General features: G+C 35.1%; 1 protein-coding gene across 1 annotated transcript in view; it reads left to right on the top strand.

The window, feature by feature from the left end:
* znf385d.S (zinc finger protein 385D S homeolog) overlaps positions 1–24,630 on the top strand; it is a 195,819-nt gene that overhangs the window by 95,044 nt on the left and 76,145 nt on the right. Inside the window, exon 3 of the mRNA XM_041567528.1 lies at positions 1,724–1,834. Within this exon, the coding sequence (XP_041423462.1) occupies positions 1,724–1,834 (111 nt within the window). The remainder of the gene's footprint in view (positions 1–1,723; positions 1,835–24,630) is intronic.

Raw genomic sequence — 24,630 nt, 5'->3', positions numbered from 1 at the left:
ATATATATATATATATATATATATATATATATATATATATATATATATATATATATATATATATATATATTTTTTTTTTTTTTTTTTTCCAATCCTTATTGGTGGCAAATAATCCTATTGTATATAGTTATTGGATTATTTGATTTTCTATACTTCACAATACTGTATACAACTACTAAAACAGACAGATGTTATAATGAATACAAATTTTTTGGAAATTCGTGAAAGATGAAGAAATTTGATTGTTAGTAAATATGCACCTTAAAGGGATAATGTCATGGGAAAACATTATTAACATCAGTTAATAGTGCTGCTCCAGCAGACTTCTGCACTGAAATCTAATTCTCAAAAGAGCAAACATATTTATTTATATTGAATTTTGAAATCTGACATGGGGCTAGACATATTGTCAGTTTCCCAGCTGCCCCCAGGCATGTGACTTGTGCCTGCACTTTAGGATGGAACTACTTTCTGGCAGGCTGTTGTTTCTCATACTTAATGTAATCAGTCTCAGTGGGACTTGGCTTTTACTATTGAGTGCTGTTCTTCGATCTACCAGGAGCTGTTATCTTGTGTTAGGGAGCTGCTATCTGGTTACCTTCCCATTGTTCTTTTGTTAAGCTGCTGAGGGTGAAAGGGAGGGGATGATATCATTCCAACTTGCAGTACAGCAGTAAAGAGTGACTGAAGTCACATGACGGGGGCATCTGGGAAACTGACAATATGCCTAGCCCCATGTCTGAGTTGAATATAAAAAAATCTGTTTGTGTTTTTGAAAAATGGATTTCAGTGCAGAATTCTGCTGGAGCAGCACTATTAATTGATGTGTTTTGCCATGACAGTATCCCTTTAATAATGATTAATATTATGAAAGGATTACTTATCCGGAAAACCCTATGTCTTAAGCATTCTCAATAATATGTACCATACCTGTGCTAAATTAAAAAAAGGAAAGCGTTTAAGTACAAGGTACTGTTTTGCTATAACTGAGAAAATACAAAAAATTAAGACTGGATATTATGGGAAAGGCATTCCAGTATTTTAAAGTGTTTTTTTTTAAGGATTTTGACTCCAGATCCCGAGCATTCTGGATAACAGGTCCCGTATCGTACAATAATAGTGTCTACCTTTACCTGCCCCCCCACACAGTTTTCCAAGTTACTGTATATAGTTATTGGATTATTTGATTTTGTATACTTCACAATACTGTATACAACTACTAAAACAGACAGATGTTATAATGAATACAAGACAACAGTTGAGTATGTTTTCCAAGAGGGTATTCATAGTATGACTTGTTCATATGCAATATTAAATCATCTGTCTTTTGATAAAAATACAATTAAACTATATGCCTTTCTTTAGGGTTCACTGTATATATCCCTGATTATATTTTTTTTAAAAAAATTACCCTGTAAGAATAATTGCCATACCACAAATAAAGGCTAAAAGAGATATTTGCTGGCCTCACATTCAGTACTCCTGTGCAAGTAGCATGCCATCAATATATATTATATTCATGAATAAAGTGTAACTTGTCAACATTTCATATAAAGGCCAAATGAAAATGCTAAGTCAAGCTAACAAATTTATATAAAGTACTTAGGCTGCTTTGTAAACGAACAAAAGCCAAAGGGCTTGTCATCCCCATCTTCATTACAGTCTTCATTACATGAAGATTATTTTAAATGAAACAACACTTATTTCTGTATTTTTATTGCAGATGGACCCAATTCAAAAAGCAGTGTTAAATCACACATTTGGGGTTCCTTTGCTACAACGAAGAAAGCAAATCGCACCATGCAATATTTGCCAGCTGAAATTTAATTCAGAAGTAAGTTTTTCCTTTTTTGGTCCTGATTCAATATCAGCTGTAGGGACATCACATACAAAGTCATGTTGATTTTTAGATTGATCATAACCTCATTGATTAAAAAAATTATTATGTGGCCAATTGACATTGTTTTTGTTGTGTTTTTAAAGGGGGAAAAAAACTTGACTTTTTCTAAATGTATTTTGCTCCAAAGCTGCAAAAAATCAGAAAATACACCAGCTAAAATTGTAACATGTAAAAGTCAATGGGAGATGTCTCTTTAACAATTGAAAGAAGTTTTGTTGCCTCCATGATCTTTGAGGGTTTTGGGCTGGTTTTCTTCCATAATCCCAAAAAACTTTTTTGTGAAACAACTCGAAAAAGTTTTGCGATTTGAGCATCAATCTGAAAAGTCGGATGATTTCGTAGCAACAGATTTATTGGTAAATTAAGGGGATATAGGTTTGGAAGTTTGGTTGAATTTTTTAAATATAGTGAGAAAAAGTTGAGTTTTAGTAAATACTCCCCTAAGTCTTTCAAAAAGTAAAACAGATTTAAGGATATTTCAAATAAATTTGCTTATTCTGTATTAAGAGAATTTTACATTTAATACTGAATACCTACATAAAACCCTATATCTAAATAAATGCAGTTTTATTAAAAAGAAAACCTTGCATAGTAACATTCAATAACTATACAAAGAAAAATCATCTCATATTATTCCTCGAAAAACAATATTGTAACTAGAAGGGTACATGGATTTCAAGTGCATATGGATTCAGGGTGGATCATGATCATGGAGATTTAGGGGCACTTTATCAATATTTGAATTAGAGTTTTTTATAGCGCTTTGGGGTATTCTGTTGTAAAACTCAAGAATTCAAATTAGATTTACAAAAACAAAATGTTTGATTAAGTGAATAAAAACTCTAATCTAATCTAAAAATTCTCCGCTTTAAAGCTGCTGTGTTCATGTAGAAGTCAGTGAAAGTTGTCCTAGGCAAATTTTAAGTAAATTTAAGCAATTCAACGTTTTAAAATGTTTTTGTTAAGCTGCTAAATTGTTGAGTACAATGTAGTTTTGCTACATTCAAGATTGTTTTCATGATTTTAGTTGATCTAGTTTTTGAGATTAGAGGTTTTTTTTTATAAATAAATAAGAACGCATTCGAATTTGGATAGTTTTCAAGTTTTTTCAAATTAAAATGAACAAATTCAAAATTTGATAAATGTACTTCTTAGTGGCCATGTTGCATTTAAACAAACAGCCACATAAGGTTTAATTTGAATTGAAATCTTTTTATCACTTTACTTGCAGGAGTTGTTGAGAATTCATTTGATTCACCATTAAAGTCTATAGGAATGTTGCATGATCCTTACAAGAAAATCAATATATACTTTAAAAAAAACTCTCACTTCACATGTACCCTGTCCCTGTTTATAGATTTAAAAATTATTACCGAATGTAACTGAGTGGAAATAGAATGAACAATCAGAGCATATGTACTATATTTGTTCCCATTATATAATTACTTGCAACAATGAAACCAAAAACCTCTAGTTTTGACTAGGAAAAAGCACATTAACGGGTTAGTTTATTAACTAAACTAAAATTAACTTAAGTATGATGCAGGCAAGAGTAATCAAAGACAATCTGCAATTTTTATTTTCTATGTTTTTGAGTAATTTAATTTTGTATTGCAGCTCTCCAATTTGGAATGTCTTGAGTCATGTGTTGCTGTATCACAGATACCAAAGTGGTCAGGTTTAGTATTCAGAATGGAAGCTAAAATGGCCTTTATAGAACCAGTGACAACTGAAGAGTTAATTTTAACTGGAATTCAGTTCTTGTAAAGCATGATTTTAAAATAATAGTAATTGGGTTATTTGATGTAAGCTTAGGCTCGCCAGCAAAAATAATTTTCTCATCAAGAATAATAATCAAAAGGCTTAAGGATTTTGGGAAGCCTACCGTACTTATAATTAGGGCAAGTGTGTCGGTAGTTATAGAAGTAAGAACTGCATTTTAATTAAAACCAGCTATTAACAATGCTATGAAACTCTCTTAAAGGTGGCAAGTGGTTTATTATCTGTTTGTGATCAGAGAGGTCACTTTGCTCAACAGTCATCTGACTTTCAGAATAAATAAATATATATATATATATATATATATATATATATATATATATATATATATATATATACTAATAAACCAAGAAAGGGGACTTCTCCTCCAATATTAGGCTCCCATAACATGGGATAAGATATATAACCATATGAAAGAGGATATTTAAGATAAAAGGCAATATTTATTAACCACCACGCCAAAAGCAATTAAAAACATTTAAAACATACTAAGATAGCAGCGCTGCATGGGGAGTCGGGATCCCTACCCTCTAATTGTCCAAATTTTGTGGGGCTCCAGGATATTGAATCGTAACAAAAATTGTTCGTGTGAATTGGCTCGTCAGCCTTTACACATACGATATGTAACTCTGTATGTCCTGGAGTCCGGTAATCAAGGGGACAAGTGTGCGCAAATCTTCTTATGAATAGGTGAGTACTATACTTGGATATGAACAGAAGCCGTGGGTCCTATGGGTATGGACCGAGAGCGGAACCCAGTGTGTGAAGGGTCGGGACTCTGATATGGACCCAATTAACCGCAGTGAAGCGCCCAATTTTGAATGTCAGAAACGGCTAATTTGCAGCCGCTTGGGCAGTAGCAAACTTGCGGTAGTCACCAATAAATGCCAGGCAGTGGTCTTAAAGTCCCGATTGTCATTCAAACCAAAATAAGTGTTTATACAGACCATAAGCAATGTTCTGTTGTCCGTACACCGGGTATTGTCACACTCTCTACACGGATCGTACTGTGTTTTCCAAACGGATTCCTTCTAGCGCACCACAGGTCCACACATAGCGGAATCCCACATCACTCCATGCAGACGCTGAGCCTCGACAGCTGTTTCGCCACCGACCGTGGCTTTGTCAAGAGCCACGGTCGGTGGCGAAACAGCTGTCGAGGCTCAGCGTCTGCATGGAGTGATGTGGGATTCCGCTATGTGTGGACCTGTGGTGCGCTAGAAGGAATCCGTTTGGAAAACACAGTACGATCCGTGTAGAGAGTGTGACAATACCCGGTGTACGGACAACAGAACATTGCTTATGGTCTGTATAAACACTTATTTTGGTTTGAATGACAATCGGGACTTTAAGACCACTGCCTGGCATTTATTGGTGACTACCGCAAGTTTGCTACTGCCCAAGCGGCTGCAAATTAGCCGTTTCTGACATTCAAAATTGGGCGCTTCACTGCGGTTAATTGGGTCCATATCAGAGTCCCGACCCTTCACACACTGGGTTCCGCTCTCGGTCCATACCCATAGGACCCACGGCTTCTGTTCATATCCAAGTATAGTACTCACCTATTCATAAGAAGATTTGCGCACACTTGTCCCCTTGATTACCGGACTCCAGGACATACAGAGTTACATATCGTATGTGTAAAGGCTGACGAGCCAATTCACACGAACAATTTTTGTTACGATTCAATATCCTGGAGCCCCACAAAATTTGGACAATTAGAGGGTAGGGATCCCGACTCCCCATGCAGCGCTGCTATCTTAGTATGTTTTAAATGTTTTTAATTGCTTTTGGCGTGGTGGTTAATAAATATTGCCTTTTATCTTAAATATCCTCTTTCATATGGTTATATATCTTATCCCATGTTATGGGAGCCTAATATTGGAGGAGAAGTCCCCTTTCTTGGTTTATTAGTATATAGTAATTGTTTTGTGGACACCTCCAATCAGGCTAATTATATACATCGATTCACTGAGATTTCCACCTGTTTCTAGCATGGATGTTATTTATATATATATATAGTTTCTCCAAAATGAGTGCACTGAAACCACAAAAACATCAATGCCTAGGTGCAGGTTAAAAAATGTCATACAATATCAATAATCACAAACCGCACTCCAAGGACTTCAAATAAACACAAAAAAAATTATTTCAACGTTTCAGTTCCTCCACTCGAGTCTTCCTGAAGACGGCTCGAGTAGAAGAGCTGAAACGTTGAAATAAACTTTTTTTTGTGTTTATTTGAAGTCCTTGGAGTGCGGTTTGTGTTTATTGATATATATATATATATATATATATATATATATATATATATATATACACACACACACACAGGTATAGGATCCCTTATCCAAAAACCCGATATCCAGAAAGCTCAGAATTACGGAATGGCTGTCTCCCATAGACTCCATTTTATCCAAATAATCCAAATTTTAAAAAAAGATTTCCTTTTTCTCTGTAATAATAAAACAGTAGCTTGTACTTGATCCCAACTAGGATATAATTAATCCTTATTGGAAGCAAAACCAGCCTATTGGGTTTATTTAATGTTTAAATGAATTTCTAGTAGATTTAAGGCATGATGACCCAAATTACGGAAATTACAGAAAACCCCAGGTCTCGAGCATTCTGGATAACAGGTCCCATACCTGTATAATATAAAAAGTATATTATATAATTGTGTTCATTATAAATGTTAAATCTATTCAATTGAATCCAGTGTATACCTTTTGTTTTTAAACAGAAGATGGATTCATGGTTTTTAAATTAAGATTTTTATACTATTTTGAAGCTTTCATTACAGATGATTTTTACACAATTAGAGCATCAACAGGCAGCATATACAGTGTGTGCTGTGTGCATGTTTATTTTAATTTAGAAAGCCAGGCCTGGTTTACTTATATGGTGTATTTCAACTATACTCCAGCAGTGCAGTTGGTACATTTATTTATTGTTTGGTTGCTTTTATAATTTAATTTAAGGAGAAATAAAATGACTCTTGGTATAACAGGTAAACTTATTTTCACATAGCCATTACTTCGCTTTTAGTTTTGGAGCCACAGAGGGAAGCTGGCTCTTTATTTCAACCAGGGGCATTACCACTTATTTGTAATTTGTGAGGTTTGTTCCTGAAACTTTTTCAGCTTTTTCTTTAATACAGCTGTGTGTACTTTTTGTGTACTTTTGTGAAATTGTGACGCCTAGGTCCTTTTGTCTGTTTATAATAGTTGTTCACTGTTTCTCCTATGTGAAAAATTAAAATTAATGTGTGTTTTATCTATATGTCTCCAAAAAATGAATTCCTTTTTTAAACCCATTAATTTAAAGAAGACCCATTTTAGAAAAAGGAAACACAAACGTGACCTTCTTCTAGGTTTCGTCACCTTGTCCATGCTCATTGATCAACTAGGAAGACTGATTATGTGTATTTGATTAAGCAAGACATAAAGAGAGAGTTTTTTTTGTGTATTTACAGTGATCTGTTCAATTTGCCAAACAGCTTCAAATTTTGCTCATTTAAGAACTGGAATTTCAATAGGTCATATGGATTATCAAGCTTTTGCAGAAAACGGTCTGCTTACATCCAAGATGAGGACATTGTTTGTAAATGACAGGAATTTAATGATGAAAGATACAGGCGATAAATGGCACATTCCATGGTAATAATACAGGAAGGTTTCCTGCTTTAATCCATATTACAAATGTCTATTGGCAGCTCATTTATTTATTTGTGCTTTAGAATAGGTAGGGTCATAGAATACATGTGTTGCTTTGTTCCTAGAATGTGGAAAAATGAGGAGGGAATATGTGACTTGGGGCAGATTTATGAAGGAACATCAATTTGTTTTGCACAGTAACCATGGCTCCCACAGAAAAACAAATTGCCAATGCTTATGTTTTAAAATTATTTTTGTGTGTCACCTTATTCATAGTAAAAAAGGGATAATATCATAGGGAAACATACTGTTATCAAAATGCAAACAAATAGTGCCGCATATTCATAATTCTGTAATACAATACGTTATTTAAAAGAGCAAATCTATATTTCTATATTTAACTCTAAAATCACAACAAAACATACTTTTATTTTCCCAGAATTCCTTGAGCCTCCTGAGTTGTTCTTTGCTAATATGTAGTTTTTTCTTGGCTGTTGGAGATGTGAGGAATGTTAAATTAATGAATAATAGGCCATTAGTAGCATAAGCAAAGTGGAGCCACAAAACACTAAGGGGCCCTTTTACTAAAAATTAAATTGCAATTTTGTACACAAATCTCAAAAGATTTGTGGTTTTTCTAATTGATTTAAAAAACTCTAAAAACTCGAGATTTAGTAAGTGTAAAACCACGAAAATCTCTAATACAAAACTTTGGCAGGTAACAGTTAATGAGATCTTATGGAAGTCAATGCAAGCTGCTCTGATCCTATTGGACTGCTGTTAATCAAATCTGACTTTTAGAGGTTTTTGTACTTTTTTTGCTAGGAATTGTCTACTCACTTATTCGTGTTTTAACACATTGTCCAGCATAGTTTTCCATTCGTACTTTTTTATTCAGATTTTTTAATAAAACTCGTGACCTTCGTAGTTTTGGAGGCCGATTTATCATAGGTCAAATCTCGAATTCATGTGTTTTTTATACTTAAATAAATTTATACTTGAAATTCGATTGGGAGATTATTTAAGAAAAAATTAGAACATCTAAAACTCGAACGAATTTTACCAACCCTAAAACTCTAATCGAATTTAATTGAAATTCGACTGAACTCGAATCAAGTTTTTTCTCCGAAAAAAACTTGAATGTAAGGAAGGCTATTAACATCTTGAAATGGGTCACTGGACCCCTCCCATTGACTTATACATGAACTCAGCAGGTTGTAGGTGGCGAATAGTCAAATTCAAATTATTCCCAGAGTAAATGTTTGATAAATATCAAATGTTGAATTCGAATCGAGTTTGGGTTATTCTAATTAGAATTTGTGAGTTTTGACCAAAAAAACAATTTGAAAATTCTAATTTCGAATTTGATCCTTAATAAATCTGCCCCCTAGAGTTTGTGGGTTTAGTCATGTTTTCAAAAACCTCTAAAACCAAAATCCAACCTTTGACAATTTGGCCCCCACATTACGAGTAATCAGCGTAACAAGAGTGCACTGGCCCCCCTGCAAAAAATCTTCAGAGGGGCCTTGCACACTTCAATCACCCATCCTCCCAAACAACTTCCCATCCCTGCACCACCCACTTCCTGCCTCCACCCTGTCCACTTCCATCCCCACTCGATTTGTGTCCCCCTTCCTCGCCACAGGTAAGAGAACGTCTGGGTAGGGATTTTTATTAATGATAGAGGAAGCAGCCTGTTCCCAGGCCCCCTGCATCTGCAGGGTCTGCTTCCTCTATAGTTACGACACTGCCAGGAATTTTAGCCCCCTTAATTTATGGCTATTCAAAACATTAACTGGCAAAATGCCCAAAATCTCTTTGTATGCAAAGTTCCTTATATCTAATGTGCTCACAGCTTTTAAATGTTTAAAAAAGTATACAGTAAAATTCACTTTATTTACTAATGGTAATTGTGTACATAGCACTGTATAAATACATTAATAGAGTAGGCAGGAATAAAAAAAACTTATAGAATATAAATAAATCCAATTAACCAATACAATAATATTCAAGATTATGGGCTAAGTGTTAAAAGACAGGAGCAATTCAGTATTATGCCTTGTCATTTATTTGTTATGTAATTGGATTAACATTTGTAACAATGTGTAGGGACACATCGGGTTAAATACCCTACTGATTTTGGATTTCCCCTGCTGGCTAAGGAATCCCTGTATCTTAGCCCCCTTAATTTATGGCTATTCAAAACATTAACTGGCAAAATGCCCAAAATCTCTTTGTATGCAAAGTTCCTTATATCTAATGTGCTCACAGCTTTTAAATGTTTAAAAAAGTATACAGTAAAATTCACTTTATTTACTAATGGTAATTGTGTACATAGCACTGTATAAATACATTAATAGAGTAGGCAGGAATAAAAAAAACTTATAGAATATAAATAAATCCAATTAACCAATACAATAATATTCAAGATTATGGGCTAAGTGTTAAAAGACAGGAGCAATTCAGTATTATGCCTTGTCATTTATTTGTTATGTAATTGGATTAACATTTGTAACAATGTGTAGGGACACATCGGGTTAAATACCCTACTGATTTTGGATTTCCCCTGCTGGCTAAGGAATCCCTGTATCTGTAACCTATGCCCAGAGAGAGATGATTTGTCCTATTGGTCCAGGGATGTAATAACCATTTCTTGCACAAATATGTGAGAGCACATGGCTTTTCCTCCTTTTTGTACTACAATTTCAGGGAACAGGGTCCATGAACGAGGTAGAAGTATAAGCTAGGTCGGACAGCTATAAAGAGCAACACTGAGCTCCAACTTGGAGGTAGCTTTCCCCGCTGGTACTTTGTCTGAAAGTAAGAGGACAATAGTTTGAAAATTAACTCAGGATAGAAGCTTCTTTCTGAGGTTTTGGCTAGAGGGAATCCAGACCATTAAGGGTAGCTCTGCTAAGTGAACTTAAAACCTACTATCTCCACAGTGGTGCCAGTGTACTCTGCTCTTTTACTACATTCTACTACAACTCTGTTAGAAAAAAATTTTGTAAATGGCTAAGGGGCAGATTTATTAAGGGTCAAATTTTTCTTATGGTCAAAACTGTCAAATTCAACTAGGGAATTATCCAAAAACTCGATTTGAGTTTTTTTTAAAAAATGTATTTGATTTTCAAGCTTTATCATACTCATTCAAATTTGACTATTCGATACCTAAAACCTGACGAATTGCTGTTTAAGTCAATGGGAGAGGTCCAGGGATCAATTTGGAGATGTTTGCAGCCTTCCTGACATTCAAGTTTTTTTCAGAGAGACAAAAAAAAAAAATCGATTTTGATCAAATTCGATTCGAGTTTTCTGGTCGTTTTAATTCATCTGCATTGTAAAATTAGATTTTATTAATAAATTTCAACTGGTCGAATTTCAAATTTATGGGAGCTTATGGCAGTTTTAAAAAAACTCACATGAATTCGAAATTCGACCCTTGATAAATGTGCCTCTAAGAGTCACTGGCATCATAATATTCTGATTTTGCAGCATGAGAGGTATAGTTTAATAACACAACTCCCTTTCTCTACACAATATTGTGAGAGATGTTCATAGTCTAACCATTCTCTAGTCCAGAATAGTCAGGAAACCGAGTTTTTAGCCAAGAAAAGGTTAAGGTAAATGTTTCGAACGATTCATCCAGCAAACCTTAAATTCTAATGTAGTAATCAAAGCACCTGCCATGATTAATACAGACATTTCTTTTGCACTTAGGTTTATTTATATATGACAGTTTATCAATTGTCTTCTCACTGGAACATTCCTCACGCTCTTGTTTGTACGTAATTACATCTCATCGCTTTCTACTTAATGCCTTTCTTATGTCCAAATAATTGCTGTCTCTACATAATAATTAGACAGGGATGAATGTAAATATAGTTATAGCCTTAACGATTTTACTGTTCACTTGTTTACCCATTTAACCTCAAGTGTCCAATACCCTCTCATATAATCAAGTTGTCTTTGATTTTTCTGATGGTCACTGAGGCAACAATATCCATCTCCTCCTGCTTCCATTTATATTATAGCTTTTACGTCTGTTTTAATAGCATACAATTACATTGACAATGTTTGCTTCATATGCTGCATCTATGAATTATGGTACTAAAAATGTCATTTCATGCATTTATTTAATTTGTGTTTAGAGTAGGGTTGCCACATTTTCCCCCAGTGGAGACCGGACAGGGGACAGGGCGGTGATGTGGAGGGGCGGGGCTGTGTCATCAAAGGGCAGGGCTATGATGCAGCGATCTGTGATTGGCTGATTTCCCAATCATCATGGGGAATCCTGCCTGGTTTTCCTTATTTGGTAAACCCGGGAGGAATTTTTGCCCGAGCAGCCCTTCAAAATACCGGGCTGTCTGGGTCAAAACCGGACAAGTTGCAACCCTAGTTTAGAGGGATTATTATAAGTAAATGTTTTGTATATATGTAATATAATACAATGACAAATGCTCTAGAAGTAAATAATATGTTTCATATGTTTCATATTTAATTTTCCTAACCCCACAAAACATGTTTTCCTTTTCAGAATTTAGGTAGTTATAATAAAAAAATCTTTAAAATCATGAATAATTATTCAGAAGTGTCTGATAAACAACAAAATCAATACATTGTCACACCAGATGAATTTCATATGTTATGTTCAGGGAAGGAGCATAATCTGTCTTTTGGGTTCCATTATTTTGAAAGAATTTTTTAAATGTACTGTGGACCCTTCAAGAGTGAGTTATTGTATGCACTCCATCACAATAGATAATAAAATGTTTCATCATGATCATAAATCACTCAGTTCCTAAGCAAAGGAATGTAATACCTGGACACCAGTGAAATTGGCACCTTGTGAAGAGATCAGATATGTTTTATTGCACTTTTATTACAAGTATATAGATATATTTTCCTTGGGCCTTTCATAACTTTAAAGCTGTTGTTGCATTGTATTATTGATATGTTTATTTATTCTAGCAAAGTACAAGTTTTATTTTTGTCATATAAAAAAACAGAGGGCTTCTTATGTTGTGTCTGTAATTCAACCAAATATCAAGAGAGATTTTAAATGCATTAATTAAATAGATATGAGACTATAGATATACATATAACATATACATATAACAGTAACACATTTCCTGGATTTCCCTTGGCAGGACAGTATGTACTGTAACTGTTTGGCAGTGTTTAAAGTATTATACAAACATGTTGTTTTATTAAAATAAAAATCACAAAAAATGGGGAACTTAAAGGAATATGATAAGGATTAATGGATCTGATTTGCCAAATATCATTAACTTTTAAGGGTAAAGTCAACCCAAAAAGTAAAGGGGTGGTCCAGCTTTAGGTTAACCTTTAGTATATTATAGAGTGGCCAATTCTAAGCAACTTTTCATTTGATCAACATTATTTATTTTTTATAGTTTTTAAATGATTTGCCTGCTTCTTCTGACTCTTTCCAGTTTTCAAATGGGGGTCACTGACCCCATCTAAAAAACAAATGTTCTGGAGGGCTACACATTTAGGGGGTTATTTATCAAGGTCCAAATTTCTAATATCCGTATTTCTAATAAGTCCGAATTCCAGAATAGACCTTATTTATGACGAATAAAGCCCGAAAAAATAGGGTCGGGCAAACTTCGGAGCTTTTTTTGTGCCGAAACCCCAAAATCAGTCGGTACGGACACTCAGACCTTCCTGGTTGACTTATACAGGACCTTTTAGATGCCGGGTTCGAATTCTGAGTTTTTAGACCATTAGATTTTAATACATCTCGAAAACTTTGTAGTTTTTTTTTACTTCAAATTATTCGAGGTTCAAATATTCAGAGCTTGATAAATAACCCCCTTATTGTTATTACTACTTTTTGTTGATCACCTTTCTACTCCGGCCTCTCCTATTCATATGCAACTCAATGCATGGTTGCTATGGGAATTTGGACCCTAATAACCAGATTGCTGAAACTGCAAACCGGCGAGCTGCTGAATAAAAAGATAAATAACTCAAAAACCAGAAATAATAAAAAATGAAAATCAATCGTAAATTGTCTCAGAATATCACTCTCTACATCACTCTAAAAGTTAACACAAATGTACACAACCCCTTTAATTTTTGCCTGATAATTATATAATTAATTAAATACAGTCACACCAAAATCAGTTAGCGTTGCTGACACTCTCTCCCATATGTAATAACAGGCACTAAGTTTGTCCATGTGCAGTAACTTATAGCAAACTGTACAATGTTTGCTTTTAAGCAGGTGACCATGAAATTCCACCTGCTAGTTGGTTGCTATAGATGAATTGTAGAAAACTTTGTATTTTGCATTACATAAACCCCTTCTTACTTTGAAAGAAAGATGTTGAGCCAAAAGCCTAATATTAGTTGTCTAAAATTGCAAATATCTTAGCATTTAAAGCAGAAAAGTAATGTCAATTATTCAAGGAAACTGTGTAAGTTTATATCAGTTCATTAGGCTTAGATCTCTTTTTGAAGTTAAAACAAAAATCAATAATGTGGGGGGTTTATAGCCTCCTTTAATATCCAAAAAGAATTTAATTTGACTGCTCAAAGCATCAATTCTAATGAATTAGCACATTTGAAGAATTGGCAAAAGGCTTTGATAAATGTGCTGTTTAAAATCATCTCAGGTGTGCATAGTTATAAGTTTCAATTAGTGAAATATGCTTGGTTCTGTTCCAGTACAGCTATGGAAGTCATTATCCAGAATGCTTGGTATAAGCGCTTTTTACTTAATTTGGATCACCACACCTGAAAGCTTCTAAAAATCATATAAACATTAAATAAACCCAATAGGCTGGGGTTGCTTCCAATAAGGATTAATTATATCTTAGTTTGGATCAAGTACAAGCTACCTTTTTATTATTACAGAGAAAAAGGAAATAATGTTTAAACATTTAAATTATTTGATTAAAACAGAGTCTATGGAAGACAGCCTTCTCGTAATTTGGAGCTTCTGAAAAAAAAACAGTTTCCAGACACGGGATCTTAAACCTTTTTTTTTTTCTAAATGCAGTCCATAGCATGTAACTGGCTTACCCTTTAGGGTATTACTAGCCAAAAATGGAAAAGTATTGCATTAAATGTTACATTTGAACGGCTCAGAATCCTTCAGAATTTCTTGATTTGAATTTTCATAATCCTGACCCTATAATGTTTTCCGATCTTAAAGTAAATTGTTTAAAAAAAAAATTTTTTTCACAATCAGTAAGGGTAATGGTGGGAAAAAATGCTATCGCACATGTTATTAATATTTTGATGGAAATGCCAGACATTGCTTAGGAACAAACAAGCAGTATTTGGCTTCATCTTTGCTTTATCATGTTTTTCATGTATAGAAGCATATCTTTACTTCTTGAACATTGGCAAGCAGCTGTTAGCAATGAGAGGCCAGCAGAGATTAAGTATACTGCAGTGACATTACATTTCAGTCTTCAATCAAAGCTTTAGTAAAACAACTGCACAGCAATATTCCCATAGCTCACACAAAGACCTTGTGCATTTTACTGTTTTAAAGAAAAAAATAAAATTAGAAGTAGGTGAATGTTTTTCAAAGATTCAGTGGATTTTTACCACAGGTATGATATTATCATAATTCAACAATCGACAAAAAATAATGAATTGCTGAATGATCAAGTATTGTGTCATATGCCATGGTAAAATAGTGTTAATACAAAAAATACTTATAAATCAGCTAAAAGGTGTACAAACAGGCACATTCTTTTTTTTTATTTCATTTATTCATTTACAAAGTTTGACAGTATAGCAACAAAACATTTAGCTGTATGTAAGATATTTCACTGTAATTAAAAACATAATTCAGAGATGAAGGGGTCTATTTATCAAGCCTCAAATTTTTCTGGTGGAGTTTTTAAGGGGAAAAACTCAAATTTTTAGAGGAAATAAAACATATTTTTTTAGACTTCTTATGCTCCAAAGCTGCTAAAAATCTGAATCCAAAAATATTCCAGCTAAATCCTGTCAAAGCCATGTAAGTTAATGGTTGATGGTCCCTTTTACAACTGGAAGATGTTTTTTGCCTTCATGATCTTCGAGTTTCAAGCTTTGTAACACTGGGAAAAAAAGTTTTTCAGGCGAAAATATGAAAACAGGCTTTTTCTAAGTGGAAAGAGCATGTGAGGGTGTTGCTGTACTACACCTCTATACTGCCAAAAGTGTACAATAATAGAAAAAGGACACCAGGGTTCTTTGCAAACAAAATAATAGCAGGCTTTATTCAATGTAAAGCGCCAAGCGATGAAAATACTCACACACATGAGGTAGTCAGATAAACTCCAGGTACAGTCACAGGTGTAGAGGACACAGACACAATGGCACCACTGAAGGAATAGCAGGGGGTTAAGTTAAAGTATACGCCTTCCAGGTTGTCAGTATTTCATGTGGTCCAAATCCCCTACAGTAGACAAGGAACAGGTATAGAACAATAACCTGTTTCCTTTGTCAGTACTGCAGTCCCTTTACTACAGGCAAGCAGAGCCGAGTGTAGAGCTACTTACATCTATCCCCCTTGGTGGAGCCCAAAGCTGCTCTTACTAGCTAATGCTCACTGACTCACTCACTCTAGAGAATTCTATAACAGTGGCTATCCTGCACACTAGCCAACCTCATTCATGGGGTCCCTGCTCTCCAACAAGGGGTTGTCCCTTTAGGTACCAAGACTTCTGGAGCCTTGTTGACTCCAGGCTCAATGGAACATCCACCAAGATCAACAGCTGCAGGTCAAAGAGGAAGGACCTCCCCCTGCCAAGCACTATGTTGCAGGATATGGTCATCGACCTAAGGGCCAATGAACTGGGTATGCAGAATAGGTAGACATTGTTACATCGGTTTTAACCCAGCAACAAGGAAAGGAGGTACTGGTAGGGAATGAACCATAGGGGCCATGTTCCTATGGGTCCCTACATAATTTTAAAAAATGGTGATTCCTCTTTTTAATGTTGATATTAAAATAGTAGCAGAACATAATGAAATTGCTAAAACAGTTGTTTTTGTATTTCCAAAGATAAATCACAAAATAATACTTAGTAAGCCCAACGCGTTTCGACCTTAAGGGTCTTCCTCAGGGGCACAAATAATAAAGAAATCAAAAAAGGCAGAACGAGTCTTACTGTCCATGGAGGTTTTATACCCAAAGAAGTTGATTTCCTTGACGAAAATCAGGTGTCTGATGTAATTTCAGCTACATGTGGTGGCAGAACAGTGGAGCAATATCCTTTGGGTAATGATTTGTAATGCATATGCGTTCAGGCGTATTGGAAACCCATGTGTACCAGTGTATGATGTCATTTAAGTAATGGTGTCCTTTAAGTAATGATTTGGAACGCGTGTGCGTTCCAGCGCATTAAAGATCCATCTATAAAATTAATTCATGTAGACAAACTAAATATATCTTCCCAGAATATTTTTTTTTTGTATTTCCAGTCAGCTCCAGGCATATTTTAACACCCAACTCATGCAAAACCTCCAGGTCCCAAGCATTCTGGATAGTGCAACCTACACCTGTACAGACAAAAGGCAAATTTTCTGTGCACAGACAGTTTACGGGACTGATTGAACAAATGTGCACATATATACAATTCTTTGTTATCTTCATTTATGATCTTAACAAAATGCATTTTGGAATATTGTTAAGAGCAATGTTGTTGTCCTCTACAAATGGTTATGTTTTGTTTTCATTACCTCTACAAATGTTATTGAGTCGTTTATGCATTGCCTAGCCAGTGATTTAATATTAGCTCATTAGCCGGTGAAGCAAAAATGGACACTTCAGCTATAAAAACTTCTTCAAATGTTCATTTGTTTTTAATGGAGGAAAATAAAAATAACAGGTTAAGTCTTAAACAGTTAAGAGTTTATTTCTGATAAAGCTTGTCTGATGTGAAACTGCAAATTGTTTAAGAAAAATTATATTGTTCCTACTTGCATACATATTGTAGTAATACTGCCTTGCAGTGCTTGGAGTCCTGAGTTTAATCATGTTCACGGCAGAGATACCCCTTATCCCCTACTGCTTAGAAAATTGGCAGTTTATTACTCCAGCACATAATCTTTCTATTTTAAATGAGGGCGTGTGGGTTAGTGAATTTTATTTGCAAAGCTATCAGTGTAGTAGAAATAATGCTAAAGATAAAAACCAAAAAAAAAGGATTCAGCCACAATAAATAAGCAAGGCATTAATTGAATATGGATAATTATTTCCAATACCACCAGAAGAAACAGTATAAGGAGGCTGCACAAAATATATAACAAATAGTGGTTGCTGTAAGACCTGAACCATGTCAGTGAAACCTAAAGGGAGTGCTAAATATTTACCTAAAGGGTGAGTGATACATCTGGGGGCATATAAGAAGTCATTAATTATACAGGTATAGGATCTATTATCCAGAATCCTTGGAACAGGGGGTTTTCTGGATAAGATATATTTCTGTAATTTGGATCACCATACCTTAAGTCTGCTAAAAAAAAAAACACATTGAAGCATTAAATGACCCCAATAGGATTATTTTGTCTCCAATACAGCTTTATACAGTGTAGTTACCATATTAAAAAAAGGAAATCATTTTTAAAAAATAGAATTAATTGCTTAAAATTGACTCTGTTTGAAATTTTGTGCTTTCATGATAATGGGTTTCCAGTTAATGTATCCCATACCTGTATAGGGTGCTGTATATAAAATGCTTAATAAAGGCACAGGAAATTATTAGTAAAATGTTGAAATGGCCCTTTAAGGATAGTGCTGCTCTTTCTTTCTTTATATAAAGTCGTTTATCGCCTTGGTCCCTGGGGATCTATATTTTAGTTTCCATCAAAACTTTTCCCTGTTAGTATACATTATCATTTGCTAAGCACTTTGAGATTTCTGTGAGCTGACTATATTGTATAATGTGCGTATTTACTCAACATAAAGAACAATCTATTGCCATATACAATGAAAATAATAGGAGCTTGTCAGCTCTAAAGCGATTATCATTGTTATCAATGTTATTTCAAATTAAAATGCCAGACTGTATGCAGTCACTATTTATTTTCCGTTATGATTTCCATTTGCTTGACTACATAAAGAGAGAAAATCATATAAAATGGATGTTGAATAATATCATTATAAATAATACACTTCACAGTTAAGAAAAAAACTAATTATATTGTATTTGCAGGTGGAACTTTGTTATAAACACTGTCATTTGTACAGGAAAAATAAAAAACGTCTACAGGTTGCTAAGTAGTGTTGTCCATGTTTCTGCTATTTCTCTGCATAATAACTGATGTATAATAACCTTAAATAGGCAGTTCACCTTTAAGTTAACTATTAGTATGTTATATAATGGCTAATTGTATGCAACTTTTCAATTGGCCTTTGTTGTTTTCTTTTTTGTAGTTTTTGAAATATTTGTCTTCTTGCAAGCTTTTAAAAGGGGTTCCCTGACCCATCTAATAAAAAAAAAAATGCTACAGATTGATTAGGGGCCGATTTATTAACCCTCGAATTCGGCCCTCGAAGTTAACTCCTTCGACTTCGAATATCGAATTCGAAGGATTTAGCGCAAATCCTTTGATCGATCAATCAAAGTAAAAATCGTTCGATTCGAAGGATTTTAAGCGATCGATCGAAGGATATTTCTTCGATCAAAAAAAAGTGCTGGGAAGGTCCCCATAGGCTAACATTATACCTCAGTAGGTTTAAACTACCGAAGTATGTAGTCAAAGTATTTTTAAAGAGACAGTACTTCGACTATCGAATGGTCGAATGATTTTTAGTTCGAAACGTTCGAGTCGAAGTCGAAGGTCGTAGTAGCCTATTCGATGGTCGAAGTACCCAAAAAAATACTTAGAATTTCGACGTTTTTTTCATTCGACTCCTTCACTCGAGTTTAGTAAATGTGCCCCCAAGTATTGGTATTCAGGCCTTCTCCTATTCATGTTGCATTCTCTTATTCAAATCAGTGGTTGCTAGGTTAATTGTGACCTTAATAACCAGATTGCTGAAATTGTAAACTGCTGAAACAAAAAAACAAATAATAAAAAATTAAAACCAATTGTAAATTGTATCAGAATTTTACCCTCTACATCATACTAAAATGTAATTTAAAACCCCTTTAAGGATGTGTGTATTAAGGAACCTGCAATAGTTGTGTTGATTTATGTTCATATAAGTGCTCAAGAGTTGGGTTGAGATTATGGCAGGCTCTGTGGTTGTATCACTTTGCATGTGTTACTATGGATTTCAGCACTCCATGTGCATGCAAAAGGAGCTCCCAAAGGAAAAGACATGATGAGGACTTGCTCGATGAATATCTTTATCAGTGTTTTCACTATTGTTAGGGACTTTGTCAAATGCCTGTAGGCACTGCTTTGAAAAATTGGTATTACGTGGCAAAACATATACCTGTAGATACTTTTAAATTTATAATGCCTTTTCCAAATAATTAAGCCCCCCTTAACTTATATTAATTGTAATGTGGTGCTTGTTAATATATTGAGGCTTCTGAACGCCCTTTAATGTAGAGTGGAATTTGCCAGTTAAACATATTTTTTATTTTTTAAATGCTATGGTAAAGGTGCCAATTTGTTCATTTTCTTCTAGGGGTTTGCTCACCTTTAAATACCTGTTGTTTTCAGATAGTTCACCATAAATCACGACTTTTTCCAATTACTTTCTATTTTCTATGTGTGACCGTTTTCCTAATATTCAAGTGTAAAGTGTAATTTTTCACCTTCTAAAGCAGCTCTGGAAGGGGGGGGTCGCTGACCCTGTAAACTGTTCTAAATTGATACATTTAGTTCATTTCTTATCTTTGTCCCTGCTGAGCAGAATCTCTGGGTTTCATGAAAGGCAGCTGTTAGACTTAATACAATAGTTGCTAATATTTCACCGATACCGCTGAGAAATGTATCAAATAATTGTATCAACTAAATGTAGCAAATTGTACCAGTTTAGAGTCTGCACCTGAATTACTGAGCTGTCTGACTGATACTCAGTCAGAGACTGGAACATTAATCTTTAAACTTAGATTCTGAAAAGAAAATGGTAAAAAATAAATAATGAAAAGTAATTTGAAAAAGTCTATTCCTGGGGAACAATCTGAAAACACTTGGGGGCCGATTCATCAATAGTCGAATATCGAGGGTTAATTAACCCTCGATATTCGACTGGGAACTAAAATCGTTCGACTTCGAATATCGAAGTCGAACGATTTAGCGCTAATCCTACGTTCGATCGATCGAAGGATTTTTCGTTCGATCGAACGATTAAATCCTTCGAATCGAACGATTCGAAGGATTTTAATCCAACGATCGAAGGAAAATCCTTCGATCAAAAAAAGGTTAGCAAGCCTATGGGGACCTTCCCCATAGGCTAACATTGACTTCGGTAGCTTTTAGCTGCCGAAGTAGGGGGTCGAAGTTTTTTTTAAAGGGAAAGTACTTCGACTATCGAATGGTCGAATAGTCGAACGATTTTTCGTTCGAATCGTTCGATTTCGTTCGAATTCGAACGAATTTAACCAATTCGATGGTCGAAGTACCCAAAAAATACTTCGAAATTCGAATTTTTTTAATTCGAATCCTTCACTCGAGCTTAGTGAATCGGCCCCTTGAACTGTGTTTGGAAGTAAAGTTGTAATGAATGTGGTATAATTCAAACTTCTTCAAAAGTTGTGGTTACTATTAAAATAAATAAATGTTTGCTGACCCCTTGGAGCATTGTACTGACCTAAAATTCAAATACTGTATAATGTTGTAATCCCAGATTTATTTTAAAGGAGAACTGAACCCTTAAAATGAAAATGGCTATAAATGCCATATTTTATTTAGTGATCTTATTGAACCAGCCTAGAGGTTCAGCATCTCTATAGTCATAATGATCAAGGCCCTCAATTTGTCACATCTTGGATTCTGTTAGGAGAGTTTGCGACACTCACATGCTCAATGAGCTCTGAGCAGCTGTTGAGAAACTAAGCTTAGGGGTTATCGCAAATTATCATCAGAAAACGAGGTTTGCCTGTCATATAAGCTGATGCTACAAGACTGATTATTAAATTCTAATTCAAAATGTGCTGGTTTTTGAGCTGCCATGTATGACTAATCTGAATTATTTACTAATCAGCCTTATATTTTGAAATGTATATTATATATATATATATATATATAATATATATATATATATATATATATATATATATATATATATATATATAATATATATATATATATATATATACAGTATATTCAGTATCTTGTGCATCGGTCCCTAAGCTCAGTAAGTGACAGTAGCACAGAGCATATGCAGTGAATCAGTAGAAAAGTAGATGGGGAGCTACAGGGGCATCTTTGGAGACACAGATCTTCCCTGCTAAAGGGCTGTGGTTGCCTTGGGCTGGTACAGAATCCAGAAGCATAGGGGGTTATTTTCTGATAATTTTATTTTAAAAAGTCAGAGCAAACTAGAATCCACGATGTGACCCTGTTTGTTATTAAAAAAAGCACGATTTAATTGGATCAGGGGAAATTCAGGCTACTTCCAGCACCGATCACAGAAACGTCCTAGGATAGGGACCTCTCTCATCGACTTATATACAACCACGGCAGGTCTGAGATGGAGGATTTTCGGATTCAGACTTTTTCCATCCTCACGGGTATAATAATTCTCGAAGAAAATCACGATTTTTTTTCCACTAAAAATTTGAATTTTATAGTTAAAACTTTTCGAGTTTTTTTGCATTCAAACTTTAATAAATAACCCCCATAATGTACAACATTTCTGCCATATATTTATTTAGTTAAGATTTAGTTCTCCTTGAAGAAGAGCCCAGTCCTGCTAACCTAGTAAGTCAATCTAGCATATCATTTGGTACTATAATAAATGGCATACATTTCCCTCATCTTTATTTGTTAATACTGTATTTACTCTGAACTATCCATGTATGCCCCTCTAAGGCATATGGAAATGAAATGGAAGGTTGCAGGCAGAAACACACCAACGGAGAAAGACACCGTCATCCTTTATTTTTGGAAAAGCCACATTTTTTGCTCATTTGCATGTGATGCTATTAACAGATTAGAAGAAATGGACAGCTTGCTCATTACGTCTGACCAAACACAAATTATTCAGATCCAGTCATAGTCTAGAGTTTCTAACTGCTGCTGTAAAATGTTTGCACATAAACAAACACACACAAAGCTAATGTTAATACCATGTTATGATTTGCAGGCCCCTGACAGAGCATTGTCCATTGTAATGACTATAATTTTGCTGCTTTTCCAGATCTTATATGGTTTAGGCAGGACCAATACTGGGAGGTAGTGTTTAGAAGAGCTGTGCACTTAAGTGTCGTTTTCTTTTATACGTTTTTGCAATTCAGTAAGTACATAGAAATGTTCCTATGTACTTACTGAATCAATATAAACTATTAAAATATATATTTATTGAAGTTTTACACTTTTTTTTTTTTTAATTATAACATTGATTGAGTGGGTGTATAATACCTCCCAACATTTGGGAAATGTAAAGAGGGACAGAAACATCAGCCGCACGTATCGCAGCAAATACTTTTTTACCTTCCCCTTTTTATGGGCACACGCCCTAATTACCATTTTATAAAATTTGGCAGGTTATGGAAGTTTGAACATTTTTCTTGGATATTTGGGGCCATGTTTTATGTGTCATAACAGTTTTGCTAATGAAGCTGAAATTGCCCGTTAAGCTGCAAATCTCAGTTTCCCCAAGAGACTGGCTTATTTGTTACAAATGTATCGAAGTGCAGCTGCTCAGTATTCTGGGCTCTCTATCGAAAAACCTCTTATTTTAATTACATTTCAGAAAGGTTGTATCTTTTTCTGGCGTAAGTGCAGGAGATCAAAGAGAAACCTGGGAATGCAGGCTGAGCTGTCAAAATTGATACTGGCCCGCAGAAAACCGGACAGTTAAGACGTATGGTGTATAAATAAGGACCTCATATTAGGGTACATATCTGTTGGACGTCGATTATATCATATGCTTCTTTTATATTAGACTCTATATTATTCTATTGACATCTTTTTACTGTAATTCACTCATTTTACTCTTTGCCTCACTCTTTGAGTGACATAACTATATGCATTGTCTACTAAATACATTACAGTGAGGCAAATTCCCTAAACAGTGAAAATTTGCCAGCGACGACAGCCATCATAACACTTCGCCAGGCGTAAATTCGCTAGGACTACACTAATTCACTAAAATGCAAAGTTGCATCCAGGGCGCCGAACGCTGGGGAATTTTCGCTAGTGTTACTTCGACAATCAAAGCAAAGATGCGCTAGCGTTGCCTAATTTGCAATACGGCGGGAATTTATAAAGTTACATGGACGTATATGTTGCAGCAAATACATTACACTACACAAGTCCAGGGAACATTAAACAAAATAGAGTTGTTATAATGCCCTACACATGAGCCCACTGTATAGTTTATGTTCCATATGTTAGAAAATGTAGGGGGGAACCCGGTTACCCAAAACATTTTTTACAGACCTTTGCAGGCTATCACTCTGAAATAAGGAAACGACACCAGTGTTTTTTGGGACTTTTTTTCCACTAAAAATTGCCTGGTCTGAGCTGAGCTGGTGAAGGCAAGTCTGGCGAAAGAGGTAACGTTCAGTAAAATCCGCATCTTGGTGAATTTGCGGAGTTACGTCCATTAGCCTGTCTCTTTCACTACATAAGTTACGCCTGCGCCCGTTAGTAAACCGGCAAGTGCCTGAATGACGTCACATTGGCGAATTTTCACCAGCATTAGTCACTTTGCCCTTAAGCAAATCTGCCCCAGTATGTCTAAGGCAATTTTCAAGTATACTCAGAAAGTACAGTTGGTTTAGCGTTATTTCTACTACAGGTGCGCCCCTGCAATGAGTCTAGTTGAGAAAATTGCCTCTGGTGGGAACTACCCAGCAAGATACAAGGAGTGGCAAAAAGTCACTTGTGGAAGCTTAAAGAGCCGAAATATGAATATTAAAATCAGAATTTCAGCTCTTTTGACGTAGAGAGTGCTATTAGAGCTCTTTGCACTAGCGATGCACCCCACTATGGAAAAACAAAGCGAGGGGCCAGCATTGACTTGTCACCTATCCCTAAAATGACCCTATTCCACTAGATACTGTATATCATGACCAATGTTGGTCCTGGGGTTGGGGGCCCCCCCCTCACACACAAACAGGCATGTGCTCATCCCAACTCAACATGTGTGTGTATTATGTTGTGTTGAGAGAAGTCTAGGCACTGAATTGAATG

Source organism: Xenopus laevis, chromosome 6S (genome assembly GCF_017654675.1).
Source record: "Xenopus laevis strain J_2021 chromosome 6S, Xenopus_laevis_v10.1, whole genome shotgun sequence".
Taxonomy (NCBI): domain Eukaryota; kingdom Metazoa; phylum Chordata; class Amphibia; order Anura; family Pipidae; genus Xenopus; species Xenopus laevis.
The sequence above is the reverse complement of the archived record's forward strand: the minus strand, read 5'-3'. Positions and strand labels throughout refer to the sequence as shown.